The sequence below is a fragment of the Silurus meridionalis genome, chromosome 18 (genome assembly GCF_014805685.1).
Source record: "Silurus meridionalis isolate SWU-2019-XX chromosome 18, ASM1480568v1, whole genome shotgun sequence".
Classification (NCBI taxonomy): Eukaryota; Metazoa; Chordata; class Actinopteri; order Siluriformes; family Siluridae; genus Silurus; species Silurus meridionalis.
The window spans coordinates 19,146,418-19,167,137 of NC_060901.1; the positions used below are offsets into that span (position 1 = coordinate 19,146,418).

Genomic DNA, 20,720 nt, shown 5'->3' on the forward strand with positions numbered 1-20,720 from the left:
CCCAGGACGGCACAGATTTAGTCTGTGGTCGGAAAACACCCTAATTAGCTTTATAGCTCGATCGTGTACAACAATGAGGAGTTCCTGAGCGCATGGCAACTCGAAAAAATAAACATCCAAGCAAATCTGATTGTTTGGTCCACAATCGAGGTTTCAAATCAGGACACACTTTTTAGTAGGTGCTTTCTGAACATCCCATTCCACATTTAGTGCTCGTTTCCTGTTTAAAATAACCTCCACTCTTCTGGGAAGATGTTCTACAAAGATGTTGTGTAAATAAAGGAGAGGTGAGGGCTGCAGTCAGCGTTCACATTTATCTCAATAGGGTTTAGAGGAGCTCATGGATTGTTCATGGAGCTACCTTCGTGTCACGTCGGAACAGGTTTGGGTTCACATGAAGGTTTTAGAATTGTATTGCCTTCAACTTTGTAAAAGCAAAAGATGGAAGAAGAACCACAGAAAGGTTGTGTCCCGATACTTTTGCAAGCGTCATCTTATTCTATCGTTTCTTCACAATAATCTGATGTAATATCCGTTGCTCAATTTCCTCTTTTTTTCATATCTCTAGGATTCGTAATCGTAGCAGACAAAGGTTAAAAAACACGTTAATGGGCGTCTGAAAAAAAGAAAAACCCTGAATCACAGAGGAAACCCCTGCGTGATGCTGATAAACACGTCGGTTTTGAACGGAAACTGGAAAGGAATCTTCATCACGCAGGAGGCTGCGGTCGAGTGCTCCTCGATGACTCGGCACGTCTGCAAAACGATACTCTGCGTGACACGCACGTGCAATTCACGCTGCCATACAGAAGGTCACGAACGTTCTTCAAAAAGCAACATGTAGACACGGTACAGTAATCCGGTATCCTTATCTGATTGGGTAAAAATGCATGGTGTGACCAAAAGTATTGGGAGACTTTTTTTTTTTGGAGGCACACTCCAGGAGACGAAATTTTCCCTTTACTTGACCCGGGAGATTGAATCATGATCCAGCATGACAATGCACCTGTGCACAAAATAAACATCGCCATGAAGATATGGAGTTGGAGTGGAAGATCTTGAACTATAGAACATCTTCCCTGGAATAGTGGAAGGTATCAGAACAGCATATTTATCCAGGCTGACTTACATTCAATCTCATTCCTACAACTGAGCAGCTATGGGGTTAAGGGCCTCTCTCAGGTGAGGAGGCTTGAGGTGCACATTCATCTCAACAGGGTTTAGCTCCTTAGAAGAAGATCTACTCAAACCCATATTTTCTTTGTGCACAGGATCTCTCTATCCAAAGGACATTCCAGAAGATCATGGATTTCTTGTAGCTCTTGTGATCCTTTAATGTAGTTCTGACCATCTTTCTGAGGTTTTTGGACCCCATTCCCAGCATATCTTCCAAACCTCCGAGGAAAAGGAATGTTTTTTTTTGTTTTTTTGGAAAGGCAGTAAGTAATTGTGAAGTCAATTTGCAATACGTCATCCCAGTGCTTTGGTTAATTGGAATGGCATCATCGGTGCTCTGATTGGCTGACAGCTGCGACGCCCGTGGAGGCGGAGGGGCGTTCCACAGCTGCGCCAAACTATAACACGAGCGGCGCGCGCTCCTTTCTGCTCACACACACTTACACTCACACACACGCGGAACACAGAGCGTTCGCTCACTCAGTCCGGATCCGACACACACAGAGAGAAGAATTTTATATTCGACGCGAAAAAAAAACAAAACGCAGGTGAAGAAGATGAAGACCGCGTGTCAGCTGCTCAGCCTCCTGTTCTTGTTCACCAGCTTGCGCGTGGAGGAGCTGGATGCGTGCTCGTGCGCTCTCACGCACCCGCAAGACGCGTTCTGCAACTCCGACATCGGTAAGACGCGTTTAGAGTTGCAGCCGCACGTGAAAACTGCGTAGACGACTTTGTGCGCGCGCGTGCGTGCGTGTGCGCGCATCTGTGTGTGTGTGTGTGTGTGTGTGTGTGTATATATATATATATATATATATATATATATATATATATATATAGTGTGTGTGTGTGTGTGTGTGTGCGCGTGTGTTTATATATAAATATGTATATGACGTACACGCTATAGGGAGGCGCGCGCTCTGTAGTGCACAGGGATGTAATTTCTTTATATATATATTTATTTATTTATTGCATTGCGCAATAAAGTGTAATAAACGTGATCGGATAAGATCGGATGAGATCTGATCACTGCGCACTCGGGAAAAGTTGGAGTGCAGTTGCGACGGAGGGAGGGAGGGAGGAAGAGTTAACGGTCGCCATGGCAACACGACCACGGCGCTGGCACAGAGAGGTTGTTCTCCGTCTCTCTCTCTCTCTCTCGTTCTGAATCCCCCTCTCTCCTTCTCCTCACTGTTTTCCTCCTTCCCTTTTTCATTTTTCATTTCTTCCCTCTCCTTCTCTCTCCTCAATCCTTTTCTCTTCTTCGAAATCCCTCTCTCCTTCTCCCCCTTTCTCTCCCTGCTTCTCTTCCTCTCTCCTTCTCCCTCTCTGTCCGTTTTTCTCTCCCTCCTTCTCCTTCTTTTGCTCCCCTTCTCTTTCTCTCTCTCTCTCCTTCTCAACCCTTCTCTCTCTCCCTCATTTTCTCTCTCTCTTCTCTTTCTCCCTCTGTCCTTCTGAGCAGGAAAGCAGGCTGATAAATCCACCAGCTTGTGCTCTCTTTTCACCCTGAAGAACACCTGGACTGTCCTGTGGTCACCCAACAAGCAGATCACTGCACCCGCAGAACTGCTGAACAAACACCAAAGCAAACAGATACCAGCACAGGAAGTCTAATGGTTTTCATTAAAACCATTAAACCAGCACGTCCTGGTCTCCAGAGACTTTAGTTTGAGTTTAGTAGCGGTTGCCATGGTTACATTCTGATAGTGATGTGTGTGTCGAAACAGTAGATGGAAGTTTGGAGCAAACGCAGGATGCGACGTTCCAAACCGATGCTCAGGTGTCCTTAAACTTTTGTCAATGAAACACCAGGCACGAGGAACGTCGTCCGATTGGCTTGTGTTTCTTCTCTCCATCTGCTGTGATCGGAATCTGATCACAGAAAATGTCTTTTCAGGTTCCACCGAGGACATTTTAATCCTGTTCTCCTCCAGCTTCACGCCGTGTTTCTCCACCTCGCTGAGGAGCACTACAGCACCTGTACCTGATGTAGAGCAAAAAAATCCTAAACAAACATTCAAGGAACAGACATTCTAGTTTCTAGGAGTGTTTACGTTCACGCTCTGGATTCGTTATCTGATGAACTCGAACACCAAACAAAGGTGTTTTTTTGTCGTTGTTGGCAAACGCTCCAGTGGTAGAAAGATGCACGTGTGAACATCTGCTGAAAGGAACGGAGCCGAATGTTCTGCGCGTGTTCACGTTGCTTCTGGAGTGCTAGAAAAACTACTACACTTTAGCAGAAGATTGGTTATGGAACAACATCGATTTGCTGTTCTTATACCCTCCACTCTTCTGAGATGATGTTCCTCTAGATTTCTGTGGAGATCTGTAGCACATTCGGGCCACCAGGGCTTTAGTAGAGGTGATGCGAGGCGAGGCGAGGTGAGAATGTCTAGAGTTGCAGTCAGTGTTCCAATTCTTCGCAAAAGGTGTTGGCTGTTTCAGATCTTTTATATCTGCATGGAGCATATCCTGCTGGACCGTAAAAACGTTTTATGCTACAAAATCCAAAGCTGACGCGTTCCTCTTCAGTTCTTGTATGCGGTACATGTTTGAAATCTGGTGTCTGGGAAGATGTTCTACTAGATTCAAGAAGGTTTGTGCTCCTTGGGATATAAGCGATGGAGGTGAGGTGATGAGGCCTGGGGTATGGTGGTCAGGGTGAATAGGATTCAGAGCTCTGTAGTAGGAGATCTTCCACTCTAACCTTGACATTTGAGGAAGAACCTCATAAGGGATATAGGAAAAAAAAAAAAAATCCAGGTGTCCCAATAATTTTGGACCACAGAGTGTCTAGACGTCTGCTGTTTATATTCGGTTGTACAGTAAGGTGGATTCTTGAGATTGGTGGCGGTGTGGTTGATGGAGCAGACTTGAGCAGACTCTTAATGAGCAGGTCTGCAGTTTTCTTCACAACAGCATTTAATTGTCGTCTGGGCTGCAGGAGGAAAAGATCTGAAGGCTACTGTGGACACGTGGAAAAAGTTTGCTGGTCCATTCCTCCGTGTCTGAATGTGGACGGCGATAATATCACGCTATCGCATCCTCAATCTGGTTTTGAGTGCTAGAAGATTCTAGAACCTCCTTAGCAGGCAGGCAGGAGGAGTCAGACTTTTTTTTTTTTTCTCGTATTAGCTCGTGGAATGCGAGCCTGAAGGAAATGTGGGAAGGAAATTCCTACAGGGGATTGAAAAGATAAACATCCCAGCCACTGCGAGTTTTCTCGATCACGCCCCTCCTTCGTCTCTGTCTGGTCGTGAGGAGCAGGTGAACTTCCTACGCTGTTTAAGAGCTCGGAGAATTCCGAAATCCACAGGAAAGGTCTATTCATCCTCGCAAATGAGGCGTCGCATACGCACGCCGTTCCGCACCGTCACGCCGTTTCCAGACGCGCCGGAAAGCCGGCCAGACGTTTAGTCTGTGGTGTTTTTTTTGTTGTTGTTGATATGGGATTCGGCTGATAAGACAAATAAATCAGATCGGTGTTGCGGCCTCAAGGATGTGGAATCCTTTCACACGGGCCAGGATTAGAGAGAGGGAGCAAGATGGAGGAGGAGGACGGTGGCAGTTCTATGTCTGAGTGAGAGACGCCTACTCGCTCATGTCCCAGACTGACGGGCGGAAATTCGATTATTATCTCAGGTCCCAGACTGTCCTCATATTTCAGACTTTATTTATCTCCAGATTGCTAAGATTCAATCCTGTCGGTATAGTTGCATTCTTGAAGATGTGGAAGCGAGGAAACTATTGAAACCTCGAGACCTGTGCGAGACAATGACGTGATTTTTCTCTTGATGTATTTGTTGTTGTTTTTTTTTCGCAGTGATTCGAGCCAAAGTGGTGGCGAAGAAGTTGCTGAAGGATGGACCGTTCGGCACCATGCGCTACACCGTCAAGCAGATGAAGGTGAGTCTCGTTCCACTGATCAGGTGTCGCATGATCACATGATCACGTGTCCGAAGCAGGATAAACGGGATTTGAGCGAGTTTAACAAAAAAAAAAAATAAACGACTAGACGTCTGGTCAGAGCGTCTCCATAACTGCAGCTCTTATGCAGCTCAATACACAAGTCGTACCGTTTGCCTGCTGTATGTATGATGTACGTGAACCGTTATATATACGGTCAAAAGTTTGTGGACGCCCAAGCATCAGAACATCCCATTCCACATTCCCCATTATAATAAGAGTCACTTTAATAAGATGATGTTCATGTGCAACCAGCATTAAAAATTTACAAACGATGGAGCTCGGGTTATGCGTCTCGTAGTTCTAGGAAAGTTTTTCCAAGCTGCAGGTTTGTGGGAACAGTTTAAGGAAGAACCAAATCTAGTGTTCCAATACTTCTGTTTAGGAAGCCCATGTCCTGTACTACAGGGTATAGCTTTTGACTTATGATGGATGGGAAATTTTGCCAAAAATAAGTTGACTTGCAAAGGGGGGGGAATTCTGAATCTAAACAGGGATTTCCTGTTGCCTTGTGGACAAACCGATGACGTTCCTCCAACACAAACGATCGCTTTGTCTCCAATCTCCAGGTTCACCTGACCTTAGTTCCTGCACGCTCGTATTATACGTACATTACACATAATTGCGAAGTGTTATTTCGGTAATTATACCTACTGTCGGTCTCCCCAAACCCCCACCCACACACACACACACACACACACACACACACACACACACATACACAGACATCTGGTTCTCGTATCGTGGCTCATAGTGCATGACCTGGCGTGCATTTTTATAAATTGTTCTCCAGAAATACCGGTTGCTGGTCGATTGTTTGTTGTTGTTGTTGTGGGTCGAATTGATTTTAATGCACATTCTGTATTTGTGTTTTTTTTTACTCTCCTATAGATGTACAAAGGATTCAACAAAATCCAGCACGTCCAGCACGTCTACACGGACGCTTCGGAGAGCCTGTGTGGAGTCAGGTTCGACATCAACAAGTACCAGTACCTCATCACAGGTGAGTTCCAGTCAACCTGAGCGATCTAGAAATCTTTTTTTGTTTTGTTTTCTTTTGTTGTTGTTTTTTACGGAGGATCACAACAACAGCCAAAAGTATTCGGACACCCGCCTTCCTCTGTATTTCATTATCTCCGAAATGTGGAACATACAACCCTTTATAGGGCGTCTTCGGGTGCTTCGAGTGAAGATTATGCAGAATAAAACTGTTTAGGTAAACAAAAAAAAACGTACAATCTTGTGATCAGGCGTCCACAAACTTTTGGTTGTGTAGTCTGTATTGGAAATCCTGTACTTTTTGGCATTTAAAGTGAAAAAAAAAAGACTCGGGACTAAGCAGCCATTTGCATGCTTTTCTAAACGAATACACACACTCCACACCCCACACACACACACACACACACACACACACACACACACACACACACACACCCCACCCCTACCCGTGTATCACATGCCTTGCGGTACAAAAACAAGGTTGTAAATGGCAGGCTTTTGTTTGCAAAGGCACAATCCCCCTGAACCAGATGCACACGGCAAACAATCCTCCATTACACACATGACCGAGGGGGAAAAATGTCGGACCGCTGAAGGTTTTTTGTGGGAAAAAAAATTAAAATTGCAGCATGCATTTAACAATTGACAGGAAGTCAGGAACCAGACCGTGAGCGAGCGAGCAACGCTTCATTTGCTGAGAACAAACACTTTTTTTTTTATCCTTTTATTCCGTGTGGAATCGTGTGTGTGTGTGTGTGTGTGTGTGTGTGTGTGTGTGTATGATTCACACGGGTCCGTCTTACATAAGCAGAAGGCAAACACATAAGGTCTTGATGGTTGCTGATTGGCTGGAAAGAGTCACACACTCACTACAGACTACACGGTTCACCTCTCAGTGTATTTCTCTCTCATACACACACACACACACACACACAGACTCACACACACCATTAACTTTATGCAATTGGGGTCTTGCTTTTTTCCCCGCAGCCTAAAAATCTCTCATAGATCCATGAGTTTATTCAGAACGACCACGCTCGATAAGATCTCGTTCCAGACCAGCGTCTAAAATAATCCATCCGTGAGGATAAGCTACCTCGGGCGCACGGTCACGGTTTCAGTCCGTCGGCGCCCCGTGAACTCTGCTGCTGCACCTGTTGCGCGGTCATAGGCGCTAAGCCCCAAACGGCACGGCGCTAAAATTAGCTGTTCGAGGACCTTTAGAGGATCGTGACCTCAATGTGCAATACCATATGTTGACACAAGGTGGTGTCAAAAAAGTTTCGTTTACAAAAACGACGTCAAAATAACGGCCTCGCACAGCGATACAGTGCTCCCGTTCCTTCCGGAAGGGCGACGTGCGCAGGAGCCAAACGGAGACTCCTTGTGACTGTGCACGCAGCCCGGTGCTGCTATCTGTTGGCGTGTTACAAAACTAGTCTCGATAATTTTTTTCGATTTTTCACCTCGTGTGTATATAATTGCATATCACTAATAATTCTGCCTCTTCGTCGCAGGTCGCGTGTACGACGGAAAGGTTTACACGGGGCTCTGTAACTTCAATGAGAGGTGGGAAGCCCTGTCCCTGGCCCAGAAGAAAGGAATGAACCATCGCTACCAGCTGGGCTGCAACTGCAGGGTGAGTGCATGGACACACACACACACACACACACACACACACACGCGCGTGCACTCGTGCACGTTTTATTTGTTTTCTTGAATAACCAGGAAAATCGTCAGTCGGTTAAATTATAGCGTAGACCGCGGAACCTGATGTATCCGCTCGGAGGAAACCGGTGGCTGGGGACAAGAGCCAACGAAAACAATTAACCCATTGGATTTAATTAGTGGTTCTAAGCCAATAGTACACATACCAACTAAAGGGGTGGGGTGGGTTATGGGCTGGTAACACACACACACACACACACACACACACACATACACACACACACACAGAGTTTAATGTTGTATAACATTATAAAAGCAACAAACCGCTAATTACGATCTTTGTAGATCTTGAAATATCTCACTGTGACATTTTAGATGTGTGTCTATAAACAGCACTACTCATCTACACTCTCTCACACACACACACACACACACAGACTCACACACACCATTAACTTTATGCAATTGGGGTCTTGCTTTTTTCCCCGCAGCCTAAAAATCTCTCATAGATCCATGAGTTTATTCAGAACGACCACGCTCGATAAGATCTCGTTCCAGACCAGCGTCTAAAATAATCCATCCGTGAGGATAAGCTACCTCGGGCGCACGGTCACGGTTTCAGTCCGTCGGCGCCCCGTGAACTCTGCTGCTGCACCTGTTGCGCGGTCATAGGCGCTAAGCCCCAAACGGCACGGCGCTAAAATTAGCTGTTCGAGGACCTTTAGAGGATCGTGACCTCAATGTGCAATACCATATGTTGACACAAGGTGGTGTCAAAAAAGTTTCGTTTACAAAAACGACGTCAAAATAACGGCCTCGCACAGCGATACAGTGCTCCCGTTCCTTCCGGAAGGGCGACGTGCGCAGGAGCCAAACGGAGACTCCTTGTGACTGTGCACGCAGCCCGGTGCTGCTATCTGTTGGCGTGTTACAAAACTAGTCTCGATAATTTTTTTCGATTTTTCACCTCGTGTGTATATAATTGCATATCACTAATAATTCTGCCTCTTCGTCGCAGGTCGCGTGTACGACGGAAAGGTTTACACGGGGCTCTGTAACTTCAATGAGAGGTGGGAAGCCCTGTCCCTGGCCCAGAAGAAAGGAATGAACCATCGCTACCAGCTGGGCTGCAACTGCAGGGTGAGTGCATGGACACACACACACACACACACACACACACACGCGCGTGCACTCGTGCACGTTTTATTTGTTTTCTCTTGAATAACCAGGAAAATCGTCAGTCGGTTAAATTATAGCGTAGACCGCGGAACCTGATGTATCCGCTCGGAGGAAACCGGTGGCTGGGGACAAGAGCCAACGAAAACAATTAACCCATTGGATTTAATTAGTGGTTCTAAGCCAATAGTACACATACCAACTAAAGGGGGTGGGGTGGGTTATGGGCTGGTAACACACACACACACACACACACACACACACACACATACACACACACACACAGAGTTTAATGTTGTATAACATTATAAAAAGCAGCAAACCGCTAATTACGATCTTTGTAGATCTTGAAATATCTCACTGTGACATTTTAGATGTGTGTCTATAAACAGCACTACTCATCTACACTCTCTCACACACACACACACACACACACACACACACCACAATTTAACTATGGCCAAAAGTATTGGGACTTCTCCATACCCCATGTTGATTTCTCCCCGTTCTTTCTTCCTCTCTACAGATTAAGCCGTGCCACTATCTGCCCTGCTTCGTGACCTCAAAGAACGAGTGCCTGTGGACGGACATGCTTTCGCACTTCGGCTACCCCGGCTACCAGTCCCGGCACTACGCCTGCATCCAGCAGAAAGAGGGCTACTGCAGCTGGTACCGGGGCATGACCTCGCGCGACAAAACGAACATGAACACCACGGACCCTTGAAAAGACCCCTTTCTAAAAACCTATAAAAAAAACCCTACAAAAATATAGATTTTATTCTAACCCGTCACCGCCCATCCAAAAACCATTGCCCCGCCCCCTCACATCACATGCTCCGCCCCCTCACCTGCCCTGCCCACCCTGCTCAAGGGTCCCCTTCCTTGTTTTCCGAATGTGTCGAACGACAATGTTATTGATGCCTGTGGTAGCACTTTAGAGGTGAACCGTGTTTGTAACCGTGACATATCGCCGAGGCGGTCTCCACGGATACGCGGGCCGCAACGCCCTCGACGGAGAGACAAGAAACGAGAAATGAAATTGGGGTTAGAAAAAAAAACTAAACAAAACAAAAAAGCAGGTCTCGTCATAAATTGCCATAAATACGGTTGCGTTATTATTATTATTATTATTATTATTATTATTATTATTAGTTTCTGCCGATTTCTTGTCTCAGTTTTCAGTTCGCTTTTGAGAATGCACTAAACGGTCGCTTCAAAAATATTTGGTCACTCTTAATCGTAAAGCAATAAGTGCTACTGTGAAACGCGATCCGGTCCGGTTCCCGGGGATCCGTGTGCCTGCCGTCAGCATTTACGAAAGCAATACGAAAGCGGTCCTCGCACCGATTCGAGTGGTATTTTTATTTTTCGCTGATTTCGAACGTGACGAGGAAACTGTATAGACCCACAGTGTATACTGTATAATATCTATCTATCTATCTATCTATCTATCTATCTATCTATCTATCTATCTATCTATCTATCTATCTATCTATCTATCTATCGCCTGTCTCGGAGTTTTCGTGCTGTAGTTGTTCCGCTTTCCCGTAATATAATCTCCTGCGTTCGATGTTTTATTTGTTTGAAATAGTCGATGAATAATAATGATAACAGAGTTATAATGTATATTTTTTACAGATAATAATGAAAAAAAAAGCGCACGTTTTCGGGGATGGAGGGAGGGTCCGGTCGAGTTTTTATTTCGGATCCTTTTTCTTTTATGGTATAAGCTAAAAAGTAAAAAATGAATAAAAACGATGACCCGATTAAAACCTCTGTGGGGATAATGCGTCTAAAACGATCTAAAAAAAATCCTACACGTGTACAAAGATGGCGATTATGTGATATGATGGTACTTTAATGTTTCGGAACAAAAAAAATAAATAGAAAGCGCTACCAGAGGTTTTAGTTCGAAAATGTGCAAAAGTATTGGGACACTTTTCTTTTTTTTCTTTTTTTTTTTTCTTTTTTCTTTTTTTTTTGCGTCTGTTTTTTTTCCCTCCCGACACCGTTATCACTCGTGGCTGAAGGCGCACAATTTTACAGGACGATTTTCCCGAACCTGTACAAGTGCTGCTATAGAGTCACCCAAACCCAACACCTTTGGAATAAAAATGCACCACCAGAGGTTATTATAACACCAAAATGGGACTCGATGTGAAACGGAATGTTGAAAATGCTCGGGTGTCCGCAAACTTTTGCCCAACAATGTATTTTGAAGCATACAGATTTTATTTTTTTTTTTATATTCACTGTATAATCTGACAGTACAATCTTCCGTTCATTCCTCTGTATGAGGTTACGATGTCTCGGGTGGAGAAATGAATAAATAAGTCAACCGCTAATTGGAACGTCGGGAAAACCGTCCAAAATCATTTTGTATTTATGGATATAATCCGGCGATTGGGAAAAATCCCGAGGCATCTTAATCTCTGTCTTGTATTAGATCATATATGTGTTAGTGTGTATGTATGTATGTGTGTGTGTGTGTGTGTGTGTGTGTGTGTGTGTATATATATACACTGATTTGTAAGGGGAAATGTCTTGTAGGAGCTTACAGAAGCGTAAGATGATTTTGAATTTCTCTTTTATATTTTTATAATAAAAATTTAATGAAAAGTGCATCTGTAATCATGTCCTGTATACAACTAGAACAACAACAAAATGTATGTTTAGAATTTATCGGACACCTGCGTCAATTCGGGATATTATTATTATTATCTATTATTAATAAATTATTATTATTATTATTATTATTATTATTAGCGATCATGTCTTAATACACACAACAAATCTGTTCCTGTATTGTTATTTTCCCTGCACATGAATGCGATGCTCACGACCTCATCGCTCGGATACACAATAAATCTGTATATACTATATCATTATTATTATATCATTTCATAAAGACAAATCAGGAAATATATAGAGCTATAGATAGTCTACAGCTCTACATCTTGTCTATAGATAAAGTTTACAGCTTTATAAAGCATCTGCAAATAGCCCCAGATTCGGTCTGTAGTTATATTGTGTTTATAGATTCAGTCTGTAATCATATTTGTTTATAGATTTTGTCTGTAGTTATATTTTTATAGATTCAGCCTGAAGTTGTATTTTGTTTATACATACAATCTATAGCTACATATAGTGTCTATAGATACAGTTTATAGCTAAATATTGTCTATATACAGTCTATAACTATATATTCTGTCTATAGATACAGTCTATAGCTATATACCTTGGCTATGATAAGATATAGGCATATGTCTTGCCTATAGATATATAGTTTATGGCTCTATATGTTGTTTATAGTTACAGTCTATTGTTATATATTTTGTCTCTGGATACAATCTATAGCTCCATTAGCTCTGTATCTGGTTTATCTAATGATATTACATATTAAATGTAATAGAATTTATGAAAAAAGAATCGGGAAACAGAAGTGGACACTCACCATCTGTGTGTGGTCGGGGAAGAACATTTGCTCGTTCAGGGGGAATTTCTCCGGACCCAAGTCATGGTAGAGTTTGATCATTTGAGCGAACTGCATGCAAAAACACACAGGCGATAACAAACACATAGGTTATCAGGGGGGCCTTCATTGTGCGACGCTCCCACAAAGCTACTGATCAGCTTTTGTTATATAATACGGATTATTGGAAATGTAGTTTATACGAATCAAAAAATCGAATAAAATTCAGTTTGAAGTTCAGTTTCGCCACTGACCAATAGATATATACCATTATTGATATAATCCATACCTATATATACACTATATATATATATATATATATATATATATATATATATATATATATATATAATTTATTGATATATATATATATATATATATATATATATATATATATATATATATATAAACATATATTGTATAATTAGATATATAGTTTATAGCTATATACCTTATATATAAATATACTCTATAGAAATATACCTTTGTTTATAGATAAAGTCTACAGCTATATATCTGATTCATAAATGTAGTCTATAGTTATATATCGTATGATACCCCACAGGCTTGTTACAGATTTAAGATGTAACACTCACAACCCAGGGCTTGCTACAGAAGTTGTAGATGGAGTGCAGGGAGTTGATGCTCTGCACACTGCCATACTGCAGACCAATCACAAGGCTTCTGAAGTCTTCTCCTGGAGTCATGCTGTAGGCGTGCTGGCGAATCAGAATGAAATCTGGTTTGAAGGACCTGCAGCATAAACAAGGACACAGTGACTTTAAACGAGGTTATTATATCAGATCTACTGGCGAACACTGAAGAACGTAAGTATGGGCTGAAGTGCATAAAGTAGTACTTGTTTATTCAAAAGAAAACCTTGTTGTGACCTTGACCCTGTCTGGGTTGATTTTAAAAGCGAGCCAGTTCATGCGCTGATTGCAGGCGACAGTGATAACGGCGAATCAACTCCAACATTGAACCACTTGTTCTTGAGATATCACAGTCCCGAGAATCTCAAGGTCATATTTACTGTAAAAACTAAAAAAAAAAATCAAAACTGTTCTGAAATCTGAAACAACGCTTCGTTCATCTTCTGAAGGTTTTGTAAATTTGCTGTAAATCTGATGGCATCGTTTCAGGGATTCCCATGCGGAATTTTTCTCATCCTAATTCTGCATTTGCATTCGTTTTCTGCATGGTCATGTTCTGCATGGACATATTGCACTACAACACCCCTAGTGGTGGAGGTGAAAAATGTGTGCGATGCAATACCGCATGGAGAAAAAAAAGGTTTTTCCGTGGTTCTTCCGCAAATCGATGGGTTTTGATTGTCGTTTGATCACAAGATTTCAAAAGTATTGGGACACCTGACTTTTCCAGAAATATGTGTGGTTCTTCTCCGAGTTGCTGCTTCAAAGTCGAAGGCACGCAATTTTACGGAACGTCTTTGGATGCTGTATGGAATTTTCCCTTCGCCTGAACAAGGAGAGACGAAAACCTCTACCAGCATGACAATGCTCCCCAGCACAAAGAGAGAGCCATGAAGATATGGGTTGAAGTGGAAGATCTTTAATGGCCTGTTATGGAGCTATAAACCCTGAACAAGCACAAAAATCTGAAGAGTGGAGGGAAATAGAACAGCAAACGGGGGTTAAATGTGGAATGGGGATGTTCAAAACGTGCTAAAGCTCAGGTGTCCACTAAAATGTCACTGAAGGCATTCAACAGGAATATCTGTGCTTGCAATCCACAAAGCTGGCACAGAAGCATAATCCCAAACCCTAAGGTAAAAATAAAGCTAAATTGGAGAACATGTGAGGCTCGGATGTTGTAGCCGCTCTAACCAGTGGTAAACACGCAACCTATTTTGGGAGCAGGGTTGAACTCAGCGCTACATATCCACCTCACCAACCGGGTAGAAGAGTCCCAGAAGTATGCAGAGCTTAATTCCCAAGTGCTGGGATCTGCATTATCTCAAACACACACACACACACACACACACACACACACACACACACTCGCCTGTCTTAATATCCCTGTCACGACCTTTCACTATTCATGTTGCTAATGCTAATGCTAACGCTAGGCTGCTCCTAATTTTAGATCCTCACTCACCAAAATCGCTTTTAGAAACCCTTTTTTTTACTTAAACACATATTTCCTCGAGAGAATATTTTCAGCCGAGAGCTTGTCAGATGTTCCTATTCCCGTCTTGACATTTACTCCACCAAGCTATAAACGTCTGCCCACACACACACACAGACACACACACACACATATATAACCACACATCTGGAGACCTCTGTTCTGCTCAAACATTGTCTTCTCTAAATTCTTCACACTTTCAAATGCCAACCCTTTTTTTTTTTTACCTCAACAGCTGCAGGTGGTGGAGAAAAATCTATTTTTAGAAAGCATCATGAACGTCTTTGAGTTCCTTCAACATGCTGCAGTTGATTATATTGAGAAGGTGCCCTGGTTTCTGAGGTCGGATTCTTTATGAATGTCGCCCCTCTGAACCTTCTATAGCCATGTTGGCTCCTACCCTGGGGTACGGTTAGTATGCACGATGATCAGGAAGCTGTTTGGAATTTGGCCAGATGTTGAAAATGCTGTCTAAGGTTAAAGGAGGGTTTTGTAGCTCTTAGTTTATAAATTGGAGTCGGAAAAGCGTTTACTGGTGAACTTTCCGCCAACAAAACACAGGAATTTTGAACTCCAATTCCAGGTTAATTCTTAATTTGCTGTTCTTATAACGTTCTTCTGGGAAGATGTTCCACTAGATTTGTAGGGTGTGCTGGTGCGATGAAACCTGGGTGGGGTTTCGGTGAGCTTTCACATTCATCCCAAAGGTGTTTTCGATAAGTCTCTATAGAAGGAGATCTTCCACTCCAACCCATGTCTGGGTCTGCTGGTTTAATTGTGGTGACGGTTTGGTGAAGATATGACGTGTCAAAAAGGCTTTTGGCCATATGGTGTACCTAGAACATCAAAGTTCAGATTTAGTAATCAGAAGGTTGTTGGTTCCATCCCCTCACCACCATGCTACCACTTGTTCCAGATACGTTTCATGGCAGGACCTTGATCGTCGTTCTGTCGCAAATGAATGCTTTTCACGTCACGATACGAGACCAGGTGACTCTGCATTTCTCATTCTGGTGACCATTACAAAGATCTACTGCTGTAACATTGTCGCCAGGCACGTCTGGACAGAAGATACATGCTCCTCCGTGCTCCTTTTTCCTGAGTAAAAGGGCTAGAATGAGAAAAACAGAGGCCAGATGTTGTGACTGGAATAAATGGAAATGGAACGTGGTATGAAACGGGGTTAAGTGAGTGGTCGAGCCATGACATTCCCAACACACTGACACGTGATCCTGCAAGCTGAGCTGTGAGCTGGGTGGAAAACAGAGCTGAAGGCATGCAAACGATTGCTCTCGTTTCAGGCAGCAGTTCGGAAGAAGATATAGTTCACATGGAGTAGAACATCTCGCAACAGAGCTAACACCTTTGGGATCAATGTGAACACCATCTGCACCACAGGTCTCCTCACCTCATCTTCATCAGTACCTGAAACGCCTTTGTGGATTGTAGAAATCTCCACAATCACTCTCCAAAATCTTGTGGAACATCTTCCCAGAAGAGTGGAGGTTCTTATATGAGCAAATGGGATGTTTAAAAAGCTCACACACGCTCAGGTGTCCACAAACTTCTGCCCTGGTGAAGAACATGCACTGAGAAGCTTCTTGCTCTCCACAATAAACACAGCTAGGTTAGATGATTGAGATAAGCAATTCTGAACAGTCCAGCAGTCTGGAATTAGAGCCAGATGTTTTTTAATGAGTTTTTACCTGACAACTTTGGTGCCACCTCGTGTGACCTGCATATCGACCACGCAGCCGGCGCTCACGGTGGACGACACGTTGATCTCGGAAAACTCGGCCTGTGGAACGGAAAAAAAAAACAAGAAGAAGAGTGTTAATAAAGTGATGTATTGAGGTGAGGAGGTCTGGGGCATGTGAAAAACCCATTTGTTTATATCAGGATTGAGGTCAGAGCTCTATAGCAGGCATCTCACACAAGATCTTCCAGTCCAACCCGTGTAATCCATACATTCATACACATTATCATGCTGGAACAGGTTTCAAGTGATGGGAAAATCCCATGTTCCTGCATCTAAAGAAATCTTGTACAACTTTGTGAAGTCAGGTGTCCCAATACTTTCGACTTGCTGGACTTTTCCAGAACTCACTGCAGCGTGAGAGGAAGCAGGACAAATTGAGTTCGTCTCCTCTATTGCCTTCCAGCCCTGGAAAAAAAAAACTCGTGACACGCCGTAGCCAAGCAACTCGAACGACTTCATCAAACGCATTAAATAACACACAGCGGGAGACGTGCTCGCCGAGCGCCAACTGAGACGAGCGAGAGACAAGAAAACCAGCGTTCCAAATGACTCGCAAACATGAATCATCTGCGTGGATTCGTCTGATCTCAAACTACATACTGCAGACTGAGACAAAAACCCCGAGATCTGTTGCTCTCACAATCTATAAATCAATACTGGAATGAATAAATGCATGAATGAACACACTTGCCTTTGTTATTTATCTTAAACGTGTGCTAATGTCATTCCATCCTTTCATCATTCTATCCTTCCATCATTCCATCTTTCCTTCATTCCATCTATCCGTCATTCCATTCTTTCATTATTTTATCCTTCCATTATTCCGTCCTTTCATCATTTCATCCTTCTGTCATTCCATCCTTCCTTCCTTTCATCATTCTATCCTTTCTTCATTACATCCTTTCATCATTCCATCTTTCCTTCATTCCATCTTTCTGTCATTCCATTCTTTCATTATTCCATCCTTCCATCATTCCATCCTTTCATCCTTCTGTCATTTCATCCATCCGTCATTCCATCCTTCCATCATTCCTTCCTTCATTCTATCCTTTCATCATTCCATCTTTCCATCATTCCATTCTTTGCGTCATTCCATCCTTTCATCATTTCATCCTTCCGTTATTTCATCCATCCGCCATTCCATCCTTCCATCATTCCATCCTTTCCTCATTCTATACTGCTGTCCTTCCATCATTTCATCCTTCTGTCATTCCGTTATTTTATCATTCCGACCCTACATCCTTCTGTCATTCCATCCTTTCATTATCTCATCCTTCTGTCATTCCATCCTTCTGTCATTCCATTCTTTTATCATTCCGACCTTCCATTCTTTCTTCATTCCATCCTTCCGTCATTCCTTCCTTTCATCATTCTATCCTTCCATCATTCCATCCTTCTATCCTGCTGTCCATCTATCATTCCATCCCTCCATCAGTCCATCCTTTCATCCTTTTATCCTTTCATTATTTAATCCTTCCGTCATTCTATCCTTCTGTCATTCTGTTCTTTCATTATTCCGACTTTCCATCCTTTCATTGTTGCATTCTTTTATTATTTTATCCTTCTGTCATTCCATCCTACCACCATTCGATCCTTTCATCTCTCCGTCATTCCATCCTTTCACACCCTAGACTGATTCACTATAGACTGTGAATTACACAAACAGTACAAACTGTAGGAGTGTCAGTTCTTTGTAAGGCAACCAAGTAGCACCATTTCACAGACAGGCTCCAAAAAAGAAAAGAAAAGAAAAGAAAAGAAAAGAAAAGAAAAGAGGGATGCAATGCAAAAATAAATAAAAAAAACAAACAAACAAAACAATAAATCAATAATTAAATCGTTTATTTATTAAAATATATATTTACATGTTAATGTAAATATTATTTTAAAATATTTTTTATCTATTTTTAAAATGCTATTATTGCATTAGATATTGTTAATAAATATTACTATTAAATAATAATTATTTTTATTATTACTATTATTTATTTCTTACTATTCATTCAATTTTTAATAAACATTAATTAATATAAATGTAATTATAATAATACATGAGAGAGAGAGATGAGCGGATATAAAGTTCACTTTACACAATATTTAATTAAGAGGTATGAGATATGGTTGGGACACACACACACACACACACACACACACACACACACACACAGTGGGAATGTACGCTCTTTGTGAACAAATAAAACCCAAAAGCAGGCCCTTTACGGACGAAAGAAACTGGTGAAGCCTCTAAACCAGCAGTGTTGGTCTGGCATGCTAAGAAAAGGGAACCATCAGTCAGCGGTGTTGGCCGAGCGGCCGAATCTGAGCAAGTCACATCATTTAGCTCTTTTCGGTCGAAGGGATGAGCAGTGCATCATCAGCATGGGGCGAACAGTGTCGGGGCGAATTCATGCTGCCATAGTTACTGTCAGGGAAACACATTCAGGCTTCTCTTGGACCCGTTCCTCTACTGGGAAAGGAAAACAGGAAGGAATCCGTGTAGACAATAACAGTGTTTTTCCCTCCACTCCGACCAGCACTGCTATCTTTATTGATGTCATCTAGTGGCTAAACTCTGAACCTGCATGACGAGTTCCAGTGTCGCACGAGGGCTAATCAGCGGTAATCAGCAAGCGTCGGGTCACGGCACTGCAGCAAACGAAGCGCCAAAAATACCTCGTGTAACGCCTTGGGATCCAGTCATAACGTCTGCTGATGCACGGTTCCTCCCCAAACTTCTGGAAGCATACACGATGTCTAGGACGTCTTTGGATGTGCTAGCATGAAACCTCAAACCTGTTCCAGCATGGCAATGCTAACGTGCATGGAAGATCTACTGCTATAGAGCTATGAGCTAACAAAAACAAGTACATTTCGATCTTATGCTCAGGTGTTCAAAAGACTTTTGTTTCTGATTCTCTTTAACCCAAAATGACACCAAATGGCACAAACAGGGTTTTTTTTTTGTTTTGTTTTTTTCGGCTCGAAATTCAGAGGAAACGGGGCACGAAGCCAGTATCGCATTACGGACAACGAGACACTTCGGCGCAGGTTAGAATGTGCAAAGGAAAAATTGGGAATTCATCCGATCGCAAGTCAAGTCAGGCATGCGGTTCCAGAGCCATCCAGATGCCAGACTGGATTTGATTGTCGCGCTTGGCTGGAAACATTAGCAACCTGATACTATATATTTTTTTTAAACACGTTTTCCAGGTCTGTAAACAAGAACTCAACAGTGAGGACACGCTGAAGCTCCTCAGAACCAGAACCACCACGAAATAAATCCACTAGTCGATTATACAATAATTTGACCTGAAGCTTATTTATTTATTCTCGTACTATTTATACAGAGCATTACGGGTTATTATCGAGTCCAATAACAGAGCCCCAGAGATCCTCCGAGAGATGGTCTCGGTGCTCTGGGTGGTCTCAGACTCGCGGCGGTCTCCGAACAGCTCCTTAAAAGGATAATACAGAAGCATGCACATAGCCGAGCGCAAGGAAACAGGGGAAGATGTTTTGATCGTGGTTTGCTGGCTGTGCTGGTACCAGAGAGGGTCCATTGAAGGTTCCTCCATCAGAGAAAGCAAACAATCAATGGCGCTCGTTGTGTATCTTGTGTGTATGTTCTCGTAGGCCACACTACAGAGACACCAACAACTTTCTGTACTCCATCCCTGACTGATCCACCAGCTCCTGAAAGAGTGATGGTACATCTACACACACTAGAAGAACAAAAGTGTTGAGATACCTGACTTTTCTAGCCATAATTTACATGCAGTATGTATAAATATATATATAAAAAATATATATATATATATATATATATATATATATATATATATATATATATATATATATATATATGGGGTATATGGGAGTCGCATGACAAAAGAACAAACGACTCCTGAGGACTCATAAGATGAATCAATTCATGTACGAACGAACAAATCACTCTTTCAGACGACTCTTCTTCTGAGTCACGTTAAAGACTCGGTTCAAACGAATGACTCGTGAGGACTAAGATGACACAATTCATGTACGAACGAACAAATCACTCTTTCAGACAACTCGTTCTTCTGAGTCACGTTAAAGTCTCGGTTTTTCTTCTGAGTCACGTTAAAGACTCAGTTCAAACGAACGACTCGTGGGGACTAAGATGACACAATTCATGTACTAACGAACAAATCACTCTTTTAGACGACTCGTTCTCTCTTAGTCACATTAGATTCTATACAAATGAACGAATCTTGAATCAGAATCAGAATACTTAATTGATTCCATTGGGAAATTGTTCGATCGCAGTTGTTTGCAGATTATGAAGATGAAAGTGAAGATCAAAGAAAAGATGAAAATAAG

General features: G+C 42.5%; 2 protein-coding genes across 3 annotated transcripts in view; one reads left to right on the forward strand and one right to left on the reverse strand.

Annotated features, from left to right (window-relative positions):
* syn3 (synapsin III) overlaps positions 1-20,720 on the reverse strand; it is a 58,683-nt gene that overhangs the window by 22,730 nt on the left and 15,233 nt on the right. For both annotated transcript variants that reach the window (XM_046874191.1, XM_046874192.1), the window contains exons 4-6: positions 16,312-16,403; positions 13,054-13,210; positions 12,440-12,529 (exon numbers count right to left, since the gene is read on the reverse strand). In XM_046874191.1, coding sequence (XP_046730147.1) covers positions 12,440-12,529; positions 13,054-13,210; positions 16,312-16,403 — 339 coding nt within the window. The remainder of the gene's footprint in view (positions 1-12,439; positions 12,530-13,053; positions 13,211-16,311; positions 16,404-20,720) is intronic.
* LOC124401756 (metalloproteinase inhibitor 3) lies at positions 1,593-11,607 on the forward strand. The gene is made up of 5 exons (XM_046874194.1): positions 1,593-1,857; positions 5,000-5,082; positions 6,034-6,145; positions 7,659-7,780; positions 9,512-11,607. The coding sequence occupies exons 1-5, from the start codon at positions 1,734-1,736 to the stop codon at positions 9,707-9,709; spliced, it is 639 nt and encodes a 212-aa protein (XP_046730150.1). The 5' UTR covers positions 1,593-1,733; the 3' UTR covers positions 9,710-11,607.